This window comes from Chaetodon trifascialis, chromosome 10 (assembly GCF_039877785.1).
Source record: "Chaetodon trifascialis isolate fChaTrf1 chromosome 10, fChaTrf1.hap1, whole genome shotgun sequence".
NCBI lineage: Eukaryota > Metazoa > Chordata > Actinopteri > Chaetodontiformes > Chaetodontidae > Chaetodon > Chaetodon trifascialis.
The window spans coordinates 15869692-15886256 of NC_092065.1; the positions used below are offsets into that span (position 1 = coordinate 15869692).

The 16565-nt window shown below is 44.0% G+C and overlaps 1 protein-coding gene across 1 annotated transcript; it reads left to right on the top strand.

Moving 5' to 3' along the window:
* Positions 1 to 1674: 1674 nt before the first annotated feature.
* znf469 (zinc finger protein 469) lies at positions 1675 to 14770 on the top strand. The gene has a single exon (XM_070971927.1). It carries the CDS (start codon positions 1675 to 1677, stop codon positions 13627 to 13629), a length of 11955 nt encoding a protein of 3984 aa, XP_070828028.1. The 3' UTR covers positions 13630 to 14770.
* The last annotated feature ends 1795 nt before the right edge of the window (positions 14771 to 16565 follow it).

A 16565-nucleotide genomic window follows, 5' to 3' on the forward strand; every position in this document is an offset into this window, starting at 1 on the left:
TGACTCCACTGCACCCTGAGGCTGAAAATGATCATATAATTTTAATTTTTTGGCTTCTTGTCCCTAACTGTTTTAAAATGCATCCTGCTGAAGTTGTGTTTGGCAGTGTGCTGGGCCATCAGTCCTCACCTGATGAAGAGGGCTGATGCAAAGCTCACATGCGCCACAGTCATACAGCAAAACTGTAGCGTAATTACACTGTTTTTAGTCATTCCTCCCAGATTAAGACCATCCTAAGAAACCATAAGAGCACCTCTAAAACTGCCAGGAATGTGTCTTGCTCAAGGACACTTCAGCGGTGTGGATGGTAGCAAAAACAGAGGCTTGAACCCAAATCCTCTGTCTAAAAGATGTTCTCTCCAACCTCTAGGCCACCCCCAACATTAGAGTTGGTAATAGCCAGGGGAAGTAGGAGGTGGGATGGAAGTTTGGTTACCAGGCCTAGAAATTACATTTTGGTGCTAACTCCAAGTTTCATCTGGTCTGACCTCAAAAGAGGCAGAGGCAGAGGCAGGACAGGGCCAAAGTAAACTGGGACCTGAGAAGCTGTGTCTGGGATGCCTGAGGAAAGGCAACAAACGTCAGTGTGCCCGCAGTTCTCACTGTCTAATGGCTGACTAATCCCTGATATTCCTCCATGATCTAAACCTGCAGCCCTCTGTAGCAATAGAACACTGTGGCATTGTGTCCTCGCTCTTTAAGAGTCTGTGATTCATTTACTGGCAGCGTGTTTTGGATCCATGTACTGTGTATTTTTTCTCATCCTCAGTACTGTAGTGAGCTTCATCATTTCAAGACCAAACTGGTTTCTTTGTGTGATTGGTTATGTAGAGGGTTTGACTGTGATAATTGTAGAGCCATCAATCCACTGCTGCAAAGCAGGAATCCTCAGATGAAACTGCATTTGCTTATTTGAAGTGTCTTTTTATTGTTGTCAGGAATAAAGGATATAAGTGTTAGTAGTATCTCCAAGACTTGGAGTATCGGAGTTTGGCAGTATTTTGAAATTCCCTATTGATTACACTAGTTCTTTGTGTGGCACTGCTGTAAAATGCTGCAATAGTGCACTCTGCTGGCAGAAACTAGGAATATTGTAATTGCGCTTTATCTCACACATGAAAGTAGATGTTTGAATAGTACATTTTAACATTTTTTTAAAATGTATGTTCTGATCATACATTTCATTAACTTTATTTGTTTTATGTACAAATTCCTCACATTTCAATTTTCCACACTAATACCTGGACTAAAGAATGATTGCAGAATATTTTTTTCTTATTTTAAAGATGCATAATTAATTTATGAATGGGGTTTAATTCTTTGCTTGCATGTTTGGATAGCATCATCAGATCAGAAACACATACAATCACTTCGAATCATGTTTTTTTTTGGGGGGGGGTGTTTGTTTCTTTCTTTCTTTTTTAATTTGTTTTAATAAAAAGTTAAAGCTTGTCATCTGATCCTCTCTATTCTCTTTTCCTTCCAGGTCTGTTTGCTTTGGTGCCAGATCAGCGGTTCACAATGAAAGTGAAGAGATGAGCCCGCAGCGAGCAGCCCTGTCCCTGCAGTTCCTGCCCCTGGACGTTTACTGATTCATACAACCCTGAAGACGATGCCCCTGTCTCCCAGATAGCACTTCTGAGGACCAGGCCTTCACAGCACGCATTGTGCACCATGGCAGGAGAGACTCAGCGAATGCATGCTGTCAAAGAGCTGGACGCTGAGTCCAAACTGCAGGATGAGGGGACGGCACTGGAACAGCAGAGTGACAAAACCACAAAGGAGTCTTCAGAGCACTTTTCCAGCACAGGCACTGAGGCCACAGCCAGCAGCAGAGGGGCCAAAGTTGAAAAACTAGAGAAAGAAAGGGACTGTCATCAGCAGCGTGAGGCTGTCATACGACCACAACAGGCAGGGAAGATTGACTTCAGGTCACTGCAGAACCGATCAAAATTTGCCACTGACAGGACTTGGTCAACTGGCAAAGGCAGCCCCCAGTCCCCGAGTGGAAAGGGCCGCAGCCGAGAGAAGGGGAAGCGGTCAGGAAAGACAGAGCGTGGCAACCCGCAGCAGCTGTACAGACTTAGCATTACAAATCCACGCTCCAACCCGACCATTGGTATTGCCTACCCACAGCAGAAGGTTTCGCCACCCAAGAAGTTGGAGACCAGTCGTGGCCCAGTCTCGGGCAGCTACAGATTCCACGTTCCCAGTATACCAGAGAGAGAGGCCGAACTACAGCAAGAAGAGCTCAGCTACAGCCGCTGCTTCCAGGAGGCCTCCTCTAACCTTACCTCTGCAAGCTATACCTCACAGGCACTAGTTTCCTCAAGCGGAACGTCATCCCACCCACATCCACCCCTGTCACAGCAGCAGCAGTCTGCCTCAATGGAGAACAACAGCACACAGCCCAGCAGCCAGCTGATCCTGGCTGACTTTCAGCTGAGTGGCTCTAATACATGGCAGTCTCCTGAAAGGACTTTCAATGGTGCTAACTATGGGGTTTCATCACAAAAACCCACTGCCCTAACAGAAGCTAATAAGGCAAATACTTTTGTGCCTGGTCCATTTCAATATGGATATCACTTTCTGGAAGAATCAACCTCTGACTCTTTTCCCTGTGAACAGAACCCCCAATCCCAAGACTTTACAGACTCCTCCCTAGGTTCTGTTCATGTGACCCACAACTCTTTCCCCTTTACACCTGGAGAAGGGCAAAACATTGCGCAGAACAGCACTCAGTTCAGTAATGAACAGCAACCAGAGGATAGAAACTCTTATCCTCAACCCCCACAGTCACAGTTTATTCAAGGGGTAACATCTTCCATCCAGTGTCCGAGGAATCTGAGTGAGGACTCAGCCAGCAGTGACAGCTCTGGCTCCAGCTCACAGCAGTCAGAGCAGGGGAAGACTGCACTGTCTGAAAGCACAGACATTATTGGACAGGCAGACAGTAGGGATGCAGCCATCACCTCGGGGAGTAAGAGGAACTGTCACCCCAAAGACACAGCTGCCAACCAAAGAACACTCATTCAAGGGAGTGTGCGCCATGCGAGAAATGTTTCACAAGGTCCAGGCTCCCAAATGCACTTTTCCAGCAAAACATTTAACAATCCTCCAGTCAGTAACATTCACACAGGCCCAATGACCTTTGACAAAAACATCAATAATAAGGTTCTAAATAGGTTACCACACTCATGGGAAGGGCCAAATAAGACATATTCATCAGCTGATCAAAACACAATTCAGTATACTGATATGAATGACAAGTTTCATTTTCAGAACCAGCCAGCTGTTGACCAAAGGCAAAATTCATCTAAAAATAGCAGAATGCCCTGGCAGCAGATACGGCCAACCTCTGCCATGCCAAACCAAAACAGAATCGAGTTATCTAGGCAAATAAGCAGTCAAAAACTGGCTTACATGGTTTCCCCCTCTGACTGGCAAGATGATAGTAAGTCCCATAAACATAGCTCCCTGAAAACCCCCAGCTCATTTCAGAGCAGCAGAACTAGTGATGGGTTTTCAAACCAAAGACAAGAGACTGTAAAACATAGTGGTAATACAGTCTCAACTTTTAAAGTAGAGATGAGCCATGCACAAGTATGTGAATCCAAAAGTAAGGCAGTGTTTTTTGGACTCAACCAGTCTCTTCCAGCAGCAGCATCAAGAAACTATAGCTATCCTCCATTGCAGGTCCCACCTATGGGACTTATGATGGTGTCACCCTATGAATCTCCTTTGCCCTCACCAGTTCATAATCCTGCATCTAGTAGTACCTGCTCCTCCCTCTCCCCAGCATCCACCAGTCCTGTTAACATCAGCTCAGAGGACAGTCAAATGTCAAAGTCAAACACCCCGCACCCATTTTATCACCAGCCCCAAGCCAAAACACAATTACCATCAGATCACCTGAGCTCCCACTCTCACCAGTTTCATTCTGACGCTCCACGAAACCTCCCTTATGCACCAGACAGAGCCAAAGACGACATGATGAGCTACGTGCAAAACAACACGAATCCAAAGTCTACTATGGATGGAAACAAAGGATACATGGACAGTTTTGGGGTGGAGCATCACCAGCCTCCACCACCGTACTCTGCACATCAGCTGTTAGCGACCTCATTAGCCACAGCAAATCTTGACCAGTTGGATGTGCTTCTGACATGTAAGCAGTGTGATCAGAACTTCAACAACCTGGCTTCATTTCTGGGCCATAAGCAATACTGTGCTCAGCATGCGTTTTCACAAAATGACGTCAAAGAAATATCGAAGATGGAGGACGGCAGAAAGTTTCATGTGGAACCAGCAAAAGCAGTTTCATCAGGGTCAAATGTTTCGATGTCAAGGTGCCCATCTGACCTTCACCTATCGCTGCTGGGCCTCAATAAAAATGGAGAGCTGATATCTGATGGTGAAACAAAAGGAGACAATAAGGATGATCCAATGAAACTCAACTTGTTCTCTGGTCCTGGTAACCTCCCTGTCCCTCTCCCTGAGCTGGAAATGGAGGATGCCAAATTAGACAGCCTAATCACAGAAGCCTTGAACGGACTGGGATATCAGTCAGACAATGCAGAGATAGACAGTAGCTTTATCGATGCATTTGCTGATGATGACCTCACCACTGTTAAAGCAACATCAAACAAGCAATGTCTGAAAACCAAAGAGTCCCTGATCTTTGAGAGCAAAAATAAACAAGCAGCAGATGATGACAGGTCTTTCACACAGGGAAAGTATTTTTATGACTCTGATGTTGAGAGCCCTGAGACAGATAAACAGTACACAGAAAGCAAACTTGAGAAAATATCTCTGAATTTGGAACAAGATGAGAAAATTAACATAAAAAAAGAAGTCTCTCATAAAAATTCAAGAATCGCCTCAAGGGAGAAGACGAGGGAACAAGACAGCAAAGTGAAAGAGGCAAGAAAGCTGTGCAAGAGTGAGGACGAAAACACAAGTACACAAAGGTTTCTCTTATCTAGCAAGTTCTCTGAGCGTTGTGGTGTTAAAAGCTTTCAGGACAGCTCTGCACTTCGAGGGTCAACGCCCTCACAGGCCTCTACATCTCCAACCTCAAGAGCTGCAGTGAAAGAGAGCAAGAGGAAAAGCACTGGAGGGGGTACCTGGAGCAAAGAACTTATTCACAAAATAGTTCAACAGAAAAATAAGCTCCATAAGCTCCACGTTAAAGGTACCAAAAACCTCCAGTTTTCCTTAGTGATGGAGAGGCTGACTCCCACTGTACAGAACCCTGCATTTGGAGAATACGACTATGTCTCGGACTCAGATGACGAATGTGAGCCCGTAAAGATAGCAAGCCAAGGCCGGCTGAATCAAAGCAGCCGATGCAAATACACATACACCAAAGAATGCAAATGGCGAGCAAGGAGTGAGAGGGACCAGGCAGCATGGAGACATGAGTCGAGGGAGTGTTTTGAGATTAAAAAAAGCGAGGAGCTCTCTCTCTCGCCTGAGAAACATGGTTCTCACCAGAGACTCAGGAGGAGGGGTAGCAGGTCATCCACAAGCAGTGAACTCAGCACATCTGTGAGTGTTTCAAGCGATGGTATCAATAGCCCCAAAAGCACTGACCGCACTGACTCAGACTGTGAGAAGAAGACAGGCATCAAAAGAAAAGAGTCTCCAGAGCAAAAAACCTGTGAAAGGTCCTCCCCGCAGAAGTTATGCAAAGAGTCCAACACACTAGCACTGACGTTCACCAAATCTGTCAAGAAGTGTAATTCTGACAAAGCCATTCTTTCTGATAATAATGACAGTACAGAGGACCCAAAGAAGTATCATTCAAATCATGAGGCTGCTGACCCAGTGTCATCCTCACAAAAAGCAAAAGACACAAACAAAAACTCTGAAAAGAGCAGAAGCTCTCATGCAAAATCAAGAGCGAAGCTTGTGTCTCCCAGAAAAGAAACTACCCCTACATTCAGTTCAGACAGAAACACCCTTCAGAGAGCAGACAATCTGTGCCCCAAAGAAGATCCAGCACAGTGTAGCAGTCCAGATAACAAGCCACGACGGCTTGATTCACATTCTCCCACCATCAACAAAGAAACTGATTTCAATATTGACAGAAACACAAAGGGCAAAAGAAGAGAGGAGCCCCAAGCCACAAAGCCAGAACTATCAGACAGTACCACATTTGAAAAACAGAGTGACAGTGTCTGCATGGTGAAAGAGCCTATTACTTTAGTCAATGACCTAGACACACACAAGCCTGTGTCTCTTTGCACCTCTTTGATGGATGAGGTGTGCCTATCTCCAACTGAAAGCCAGGGTCCAATACAAAAAGATTCGCTTCACCTCATGCCCTACCCCCTGGACCAGGAACAGGGGCTCATGAAATCCCCGCTTTCATTTGACACCTCATCAATGTTCGGGGACCTCACAGGATTCGACAGTGGCCTTTACTCAGATATGCCGATTCAGAAAGAGGGTTTCCATTCAATAGAGAATACAACTGATAAAAAGGAAGAGTTTGTATCATCCTTCTCTCCTTTTCTGGAACAAAGGGACTGGAACCTTATAGTTAGCCCTGTGCTACCAGATGAGATATCTCAGTACAAAGGCAACTCCGAGAAATCAAATGAAAAGAAGCCACATTACAATCACGTTCCTTTGTCTCTGCCAGAAAAAATAATTGACTACAGTGCAAATCTGAACAGCTGCGCATCAGAGGATGAGCTAGAGATAAAAAGAATAGTGAATGAGCTCGAAAACCAGCTGCAGACAGCTAAGATGGAAAGCCCATCCTTACTAGCTCAGGATGTCCCTAAGCAGCTGCAGATGAGCAAATTTTCACCTTTACGTTTGGGTAATGAGTCAGAGAGTGGAGGCTCTGCTCTGGATATGAGGTGCCCTGTGCAAACCATAGATGTACCGGTGGCCAGCTTGCCCTCAGAGCCTTTCACCGAACCGTGGGCCAGTCCATTCCAGTTTGAGCTCATGAGTGGACACACCAGTCCCCACACTCCAATTCACAATGAACCAGGGGCACTTGAACATTTTACTGAGAAAGAAGACAGTGCACCAAATTTGATCGCCACAGCCTCACATGTTGAGCATGCACAGCTCCACCACAAGCAGAAATCAGAGGAGAGAAACACTGAAAAAGAGACTCCTGTAGAAACTAAGGAGGAGATTTTAGAACAGAAGAGATATACAGAAAACCTCATGAAAAGCCTTGAGGTGATTTCAGATTCTATATTCAAAAAAGAACCCATTATATCAGAGCATAAGGAGCCGAATGTCACCTCTCTCACAAGTCAACAACATCAAGAAATTGAATGTCAGGCAACTGATGCAGCTGAAAGAGAAGATCACGGTGAAAAGGAAGCAATTACTGGGAAGGAGAATATATTATCACCTCCAAACATCAATGAGCGGAAGGACGATATTGAATTCGTTCTGAATGAGTCACAGTCATCTCACTCTAACAGTACTGACCCTGCAGTTGATGGAAACCATCCAATTTCATCGCAGCCAAGTGAGCCCACAGAAAACAACGATAGCAAGGCTGAGACTAAAGTCGCATCAGAGGAGGATATTGCTGAGAATAGTAATTTGATTGAGTCTGCTCACTGCTCCAGTGTGGGCACACATGACCCACATGTGCTTGAGGAGTCCGGTGGGAATAGCAGTGAAGCAGACAACGTGAATCAGTTATTTAAAAACAATGGCGACGGTCCAACCACAGACAGCTGTGAAGAAGCAGAGGCAGTGAAGGGAATCACTGGTCAATCTGTTTGCCATCCTTTATCACCAGCTCTACCTGGCAGCAGTCTAGACATTGGCGAGAAAATTCAGGATGTGATTCAAGCGGCACTCAAAGAACAATCTATTGATAACCATGATAGTCCTGGCAACGTTTATTCATCACATGCTGATGAACTGAAAGTGGAGCGCTCAGGCGGTGTAATCGAAGAAATAACTGTTGAAACAGCAGAACAGGATAATTTCATTGGATCTCCCTCTAAAAACTGCAGCCCTGCTAAGACTTACATTACAAGTCCAACAATTGATATGTCAGTGGAAATAGTCACCACAGATAAGCCCTGCAGCCCAATACTGGTGGAAACCAACAGAGAGAGGACTAGTCACTACTCACCCACCCAAGACACCCAGTCCACAGAGGGACAAAGTAATCTGCTGATTCTTTCACAGTCTGATGGCCTCATTGACAGTCATTCCTGCAAAGTTTCTCCACTGAATGACTCGCTAAAATGTGAAGCAGGTCTTGCCTTTGACACCATTCAGAAACAAGAAGTGATTTTAAATGTTCAGGACATCAAAGAGCACCTTCCTATTGATTTCATGGCAAGTCACCAAAACTCACCATGCAGAGAGGAGGTGGAAGAAAGTCATTGTCTTTTTCTACACACTGCCCCACCAGCCAGTCCTCTTTTACCAACCTCTCATCAAATACCGATGCACAAATGGGACATAGAGGAGCAGTCACAAAGCAAATGTAATAATGTGTCTGTTAACCAAGGTTCAATTCAAAATATGAAATCCCCCATGAGCAATGAAAACAGCAGTGTCAGAGAAGCTTTAAGCAGTGGTGAAGAACTTAACACAACAGCTGTGATGGAGTATTCCTTGATAAGTCCGCCTGCCCTGGACTTGGGAATCATGGTGTGTAAAATGCCCAGTTCTGAAACCACCACTCCCTCTCCGTTTCCGGTGACCAGCTCAGCAGAACCTCCCAAAGCATCAGACAGCCTTGAAAAGAGAGATCCCATGTATGAATTCAAGCTCAGTCCTCTCAACTACAACTGCATCTCAGATGACCCTCCACAACTGAATCAATATGACTACATACCGATTTCACCAGCCAATAAACCAGAAGAGAATCCAGACATTAAGCAGAGTCCCAGAGATGACCGTGGACCATGTGACCTCAGCGTTAACCCTGCACTGATTTTTAACAAAACTGAAACAGACACAGCAGTAACACTGAACCCAGATCCTGCAGCTGAACTGAATTTATCAGATGAACCACTGGTCCTTCAGCAGAGTATGAAATTCAAATGTTTTTCTCTGGGCCTCCCGCCTGAAAACAAAAGCAAAGATTCCTCAGCTGATAATGTAAAGACAGATTTGGAGGTTTCTCACGATCCCGTTGGATCTGTTGAGCATTTACATATTCATGCCGACCTGCTGAGAAAGGTTCAATCAGAGAATTTAGATTCTCATGAGGACTCTGCTGAGGACAGTACACTTCTCAGAAAAAAGATTTCAGATGGTCCGCCCACTCCTAAGCCACTCATCATCTGTGAAAACGAACAAATGCCTCTTCCACCAGACCAATCAGAGAAGCAACCAGCAATAGAGATTGGCCAGTGCTCAACGACACAGCAAGTACACAAGGAAATATCACAAAAAAAGACACAGAGCAACACTCAACAGGGTAAAGTGCTCTGTGAAATCTGCCTCATGTGTTTCAGGACTGTGCCAGGGTTAAAGAGGCATAAGGCCATGAAGCATTTGGTCAGAACTGAAAAACACATCGGCCCACAGAGCACAACATCAAGCCATCAGGGGAAAATGCTTATTTATGAAGCGTCACAAACCACAGAGAAGGAACATAAAGATGATTCACAGACCTGTTACTCAACAAAAATAGATGGGCTGCCTGAGACAAGTAGCACTTTCATATCTAAAGCAGCAGAGACTGAGTCAGTCCTGGAGGAACTGGCAACTGAGACAAGTACAGTGGCAGTGGATGAAATAGGCCATCAAAACCCTCTGCTGCCAACAAAAGCAAAGAAGAGCAACAAAGCCAGAAAGAACAAAAACAGTGAGGTAAATATAAAGCCTGACCCTTTCTCTGACGAGATTCTGAACATATTAAAAACAGACATACTTCAAGCTATAACTCCTGAATTCAAAAGCGGTGGACTACAAGAGCACAAATCTCCCGAGGACTATGTGAAGATCAATGACAGAACTGTTCCTGGAACAGAGAAATTCCCTCACCATGTTACTTCAAAGTCTGGTTTTGACAAAACACTCCGATCTCCAACAAAGGAGATAAATGTGCTTAATGAAACTGTGGAGCTAAATCAAACCACTGATATGGAAGGGATGAAACACACGAGCATGACAGAAATGGCAAATGTGGAAGTGTGTACAGATAATAATGTGGAAAGTGCTGTATCTGTGGGCAAGGATATAATCAGAGAATGTGATGAGTCCAGAAAGGCTCCGTGCGCCATGGAAGTGATGTGTGAACAGAAAGGATCAGAGGAGAGCCTCGCCGAAGAGATTCTCAGAAAAGTGGCAGCCGAGATAAAATGTGAGAAAAACAGTGGCCCTTCAGACGAGGTACATCCTCTCTCCTGTTTGAGTTCTTCCCCTCTCAGTCCTCCTGGCTTAAGTCCCGAGCTGAAGGCCTTACTCGACGATGACACCACATTCTCACAGCTGTTCCCCAGAGACGAGGAGGCAAAAAGGAAAAAGTGCCCGAGGGTGTACACCAAAAGAAACAAAAGACAGAGGCTATCGCCCAACTCAGATGCAACTCAGGACTACCCTGCAACAGAAACCTTCATGCAAAATAAAGATCAGTATGTGGAGAACCAAACAGAGACATTCACTAACAATCACACTAACCACTGTGAATATGAGACAATATCTATTGACGATGCCATCATGTTGAATATGTGCCACAACAGCACATTAAAGGCTGATGCCAAGCCATTGTCAGATGTTAAACAAAGTGATCAGCGGGATGTTCATGAGAACATTAAAGAGCTTGACAGCCTCTTGAATCCCCTCGAGGGCACCATTGATAAATCTACCATTGAACGGAATTGCCCCAGTGACTTCGATGGCTTTGATGCAGGCTCAGCGGTGATCTCTGACCCCAGCACCTGTAAAGCAGAAGTGTCGCCTGCACCCTGCCCACTGCCCCTGCCCTCCGGCCCCTATACCGTAGAGCCTTGTGTTGCAGAGAGTGTCCAAAACTTCCACAGCATTGATATCCAGAACATCAACACCACGTTTCAACTTCCTGACATTCAGTTCTTTGACTCGAATAAAGATATCTCAGTGGCTCCTCCTCTTGCAACTGTTGATGTGGAGAACAGAGATGATGAAAAGTCAAAGAAAGTTACGGAGCGGCGAGGCAGGAAACGGCAAGATGGTCGGATAAAGGTCAAAGATAAGCAGTACAAGTGCAAGGCGTGCTTCACTTGGTTCCTTACCTTAGGTGAACTGAACTTTCACAAACTTTCCCACAACCCTTCTCCACCTCCAACCTGCTACATGTGTGTCCAGCGTAAGTTTAGCTCCAGAGAGCAACTGCGAGACCATCTGAGGGAGAAGCACGCGAAGAACAAAACAGGTATCTGGACCTGTGGAATGTGCTTGAAGGAGATATCAGATGTGTGGATGTACAATGAGCATTTACGAGAACATGCCACTCAGTTTGCCCGGAGGGGTCAGACACAAGGCTCCATGTTAGGCATTCCAGGCTGCTTCATGCAAGAGACAGCCGTGAAGAACTTTATCACCTCAATCATGCAGCACCGCCCCAGCAAAGCCAACAGAGAGTCCAGCAAAGCCACTAAAGAACAGGAACAAGCTGTTGCTGCAGACAGCACTGCAGGAGAGGGGAAAACCTCAGAGGGGGCTGAGGCAAAACTTCACAGAACTAAAAGCAGCAGTGGAGCAGGTGGGAAGCAGAGCATATTAACCCCACTTGAGGTCCTCCACAAAACAGAGACACCTAGAAGTGTGGAGATGCATCCCAACTGCAAGGACCCTTCAAGAGACTGCCACCACTGTGGGAAACAGTTCCCCAAACCATTCAAACTCCAGAGACATTTAGTGGTCCACAATTTGGAAAAGATTTTCCTGTGTCACAAATGCCCTGTCTCTTATCTGGAGGCACAGGAGCTAAAAGGCCATCTGAAGAGAGCACACGAGGAGGTGGATGAGCTGGATTCAAAACACACCACCCTCTACACCTGCGAGCTCTGTGCTGATGTCATGCATGTGATTAAAAAGTCCTTCATCTGCAGCACCTGTAACTATACTTTCTCTAAGAAGGAACAGTTTGATCGTCACATGGAAAAGCACCTGTCAGGGGGGAACAAAATTTTCAAATTCCGAGGCGTTCTCAGACCTGTCAAAGCATCAGCATCCAAAGAAGATGAGTGTGATTCGCCTGCAAGTAAGAAGAGGAAAATTCTCTCTGACAGCCTGCAAGAAAATAGCTCAGACAGTGGCATCGCCAGCGTAAGCTCACTGCACTTAAATCAAAACTCTGAAACACAGTCTTCAAAACCATCTGTGTCTACAGCAGACGACTCCACGCAGACCATCACAAATGAATACCGCAGTGACACAAACAATACAAATGTGAAGACTGAAGACATTGCCGAGGATTACTCTGAACTACTTGTAGAGCTGGAGAAATGTATTAATACGGGCTCTTCAGAGTCCGCTACACCCAAGAAAGAGGAAATTGACCCAAGTGCCTCACCTACTTTTGATAAAGAGAGTAATATAAAATCAATTACTGAGCCATGTGATGTGAAAGAGGAGAATGAGTCAGTCTGCATTAGAGCAGAGACTACTTCATGGTCAGCCTCGAAAGAGAGTAGTTGTGCAGGAGAGGAGACTGTTAAAACTAAGGAAGGCTCTGCTGAAGGTGACACAGCTGTGACTGAAGAAAAAACGGATTCACTTCCGCCTAGTGAGGACTCTTTTGTCAGCTCAAGAGAAAATCAAATCATTTCAAAGACACCTGAGTCAGCAAAGCATGAATTAACTGGTGATGTGATGGACCAACAGCAGGATGACGAGCAGTGGCATCACACGTCGAAAGCTTCAAATCATGACAGCAAACAGCCGGCTTTATCTCACGGTGCTGAGCAGGAAAGCAGCAGTCAGACGAAAGACAAAGATGCCTCAGCCAAACCAGCTGACAACACTAAAAACAGCACGACAGCTAGCAGCACAAGGGCTACAGAATCCACACCAGTCCTCCACTCCAAAGTTTCTCTGAATGCTTCAGCCTCAAATGAGGACAAAGAATCTGTGAGACCGCAGAAGAAGAGGAAAGACTTGAAATCCTCCCACATCCTGCAAAGGGTTTCCTCTCCGGCCACACAGGAGAACTTTGGTGTTGACTCCAGGGCAAAAAAGAAATTTCGCCCCAGCAAGTGTGCAAATCCCTCTCTGCAAAGAAAGTCAGACGGACCCAACGACTACCCTGTGCTATCCTCCGTACGGGACGATGTTGTTAGCAACAAAATCGTGTCTAAGTGCAAGACATCAAACACGGGTTTGCAGGCAAAAAGAAGCTTGCTTGATAGCTGTGCACACAAGAAAGCTGAGATTGTGACTCCTCTTAACGGGGACTACAAAGCCAAAAAGGGACCTCTGGGGCGGCCTTTGCATCCCCCTATTTCTAAAGTGTCTTCAGTTCCCATGAACAATTCTTTGAATAAATCCAGGCCAAAGCTAGGAGTTAGGTCAATGGAGAGCCATTCCTACCGGACAGCTGAGTCACAGAACCACCTCCTAAGCCAGCTGTTTGGCCAAAAACTCACAAGCTTTAAGATTCCTTTAAGGAAGGACACATCAGAATCTATTAACTGAGAGGGGCGATGGATCTGTGAATAAGGGACTGTAAATTTCACAGTTATAAATGTTTAAGACAATTCATTATGGTGAATGAGATTGCACAGCTCTTTTCTGTGAAATGCTATCTTTAAATACTTACGTAGTCACTTTATGTCTTCTTTGTACATGTGTTTTTATCACACAAATGTGAGGACAAGCAGCAGATATGAATTTTGGGTTAAAAATGATGCTCGTAGGGGAAATCGTTGAACTTTTTTTTTCTACTTTTCCTTTGTTGGATATTACCCATTTCAGAGATTATATTTCATTTACCTAAAGGAAAGAAGAAAAGAATACTTGAAAATACAGTAAAATATTTTCTTCTAAGAAAAGTATGTTCATTTTGCATTCATAAGTCTTTTTGCAAAAGGACCAAATGACATCATAACTGACCTGGACTATTGTCTGTGCACCTTTTGTACATGCTTCCAACATATTCATTTTGTATTATTTTGTTACCTTTACTGTACTGCATTGACATTCATCATATTAGCCTTTTGTATAAATATTACCTGGTGCTACATTGTGTTTTGTTGTAATGTGAATGCCAATGTCCTCGGAAGGGAACATGAGATCTGTAGCAGTTACAGTACATACATCCAACTGTTTTTACTGGTTCTCTGTAGTTTATTAAAGATACTGTGTAAACCATCCAAGTACTTATGTAGGCTCATAGAAAATTAGGAAAGCCTCCATTGTATAAACTCAAGTGCATACAAGGACATGACAGTCCCAAGACCTGTATTCGGAGTTCTTCCCATGCACTGATAAAACCACACACAAATCACAAACTCAATCATCTGTGTCTGTAACTCCAACTGTTTAATTATGAATAGTATTTACTAGGACAACAAAGGTGCTTTATCTTGTTTATACTGTATGTATCTTATATTGTATAATATTGTAGGTAGAACATTGTTTGGTGTAATGCTTCATGTCAAAGTTTTATTTTAATAATGTGCAAAAGAATCAGAGTGAGAAGTAAGGGAAATGCAGTGCCTCTTGCAAGTTGTAAAGTGGTTCACTAAGTGCCTCTTTTATAGTTGGTTATTAAAGATCTGTATTGGTCTATCCTTGCTCTTTTCTTCCTTTGTTCATGACATGTTTTGCAAATGTTCCAACTTCCATCCCTGCGGACCGCAGCTGTCACCACATGCATCAAACACTGCAAGCAGTGGAAGCGGCTTGTGCCTGGAGGCAAAAACAGGTGCACGCACAACAAAGTCTGACTTCATTTTTTTCTCTTCAGATCAGCACTTCAATGAGCTCACTCATCATATGCAAGATGGGCATAAATGCTTCTTTACCACAGGGAAACATTCAATAGGAGACAGTTACATTTATCCAACCATATGTTAGTCTCCAGGAGCACCGTCGAGCAGGCAGCGAGGAGCTCTCACTTCTGTCATGCTTCTGTCATGTTGCTCTCTCACCACGTGTAAAATGGCTTCTATTCCTACACGAACACTTTTCATCATCACATAGGAATAAAAAGCCATAGTACACAGAGGCATAAATGTAGAAACACCCAGGGAGGAGGAAGGAAAGCCTGAGAAAATGGGCTGTAAGAGAAGCAGGGAGGATGATAGATTGTGTTAGAGAGTAAAAGTAGACAGAGAGGAAAGAAAGAAAAGAGTTTATTTTATTTGTCAGCGACTGAAGCTGAAGTATTTTGCTATTGTGAATAAAATAGAAACAGTTTGCTGTGGACTGAGAGAGATTTGTACTAAAATAGAAATCATCAGTGGACTAATCAACAGACACGAGTTCATGTATTGATTGATTGATTGTATCTTCAAATCGTATACTTAAAGCGCATTATATACACGTACACAGCAGATTGTCACATGCACTATGCACCATAAGTTGCTTTAAGGGTTCATAATGGACATTAGGATGGATTATAACTACAGTGTGTCTGTAATATATCACATAATTATAATCACTTTAGCTGTTTTAGTAGTTTTTAATGTGCTATGAGCATATCAGCACTGTCTGAAAATATAGCAGTCAATCCATGTGTTAACTGGGTGACCATGGCAGACATTCAGAGGAAGTGTGGAGAAAACAGAACCACAGTGTTGTTGAAATAACTTCTCTAATTAATTTTGTGGGAATACTGGTTTGGCAGCACCCACAGAGACCATATTTTTGGACTCATTGATGACAACAGAAAATACAGTGAGCATAGTTCTCTGTGAATTATGGACCCGAATCCCCATCCACTTGTCTATTCCACTCCACCCACTGTATCAAAGATTCTCCGGCAGGCTAGAATTCAAATTCATGAAGGTATGCTGGCTGATGTGTTACATCTTGACCTTTGTTATAGTACAGTAGAAGTCATGAACAGCGCCTTGGAGATAGAAATTCACCCTCCGTTTCCTTGAAGCAAATGAGGAGCTGTCATGATGGTGTCTTGCCAAGATAATAGCACTCCATCCATTATAATTTGTTTACAGAAATCACCCTCATGTTCAGGGAATGTTTGAATCATTAATACAGATTAGATAAAGCTCCCTGAAGCGTTTGTGATTCATCATTGTGATGCCTGTAAGGTTTTATTGTTAGATATGGGCTTCATAGATAATATATTGTGTATATCTTGACTTAAAGGTCTTGCTTTGCTTTAAATTAATACTAACCCAAATTGCTGAGAGTCTACCACAAACACAATGATAAAAATAAGAGCAGGTGTGCTCAACAATCAACTTACTGGTGAGTGGCATACAATGCTCTTTATGTTTACCGCAATATAATTGTAAATGGATCATAAATACCAAGTATATTGCATGTAAAAGTATTTTGTACATTTACCCTTTGGGTTAACATTAGTTTACATTGTTTTAACACACTGGGCTACCTGTCGCTCTGACGCCTTACAATAAACTACAATACTGGCAAATGGTTTG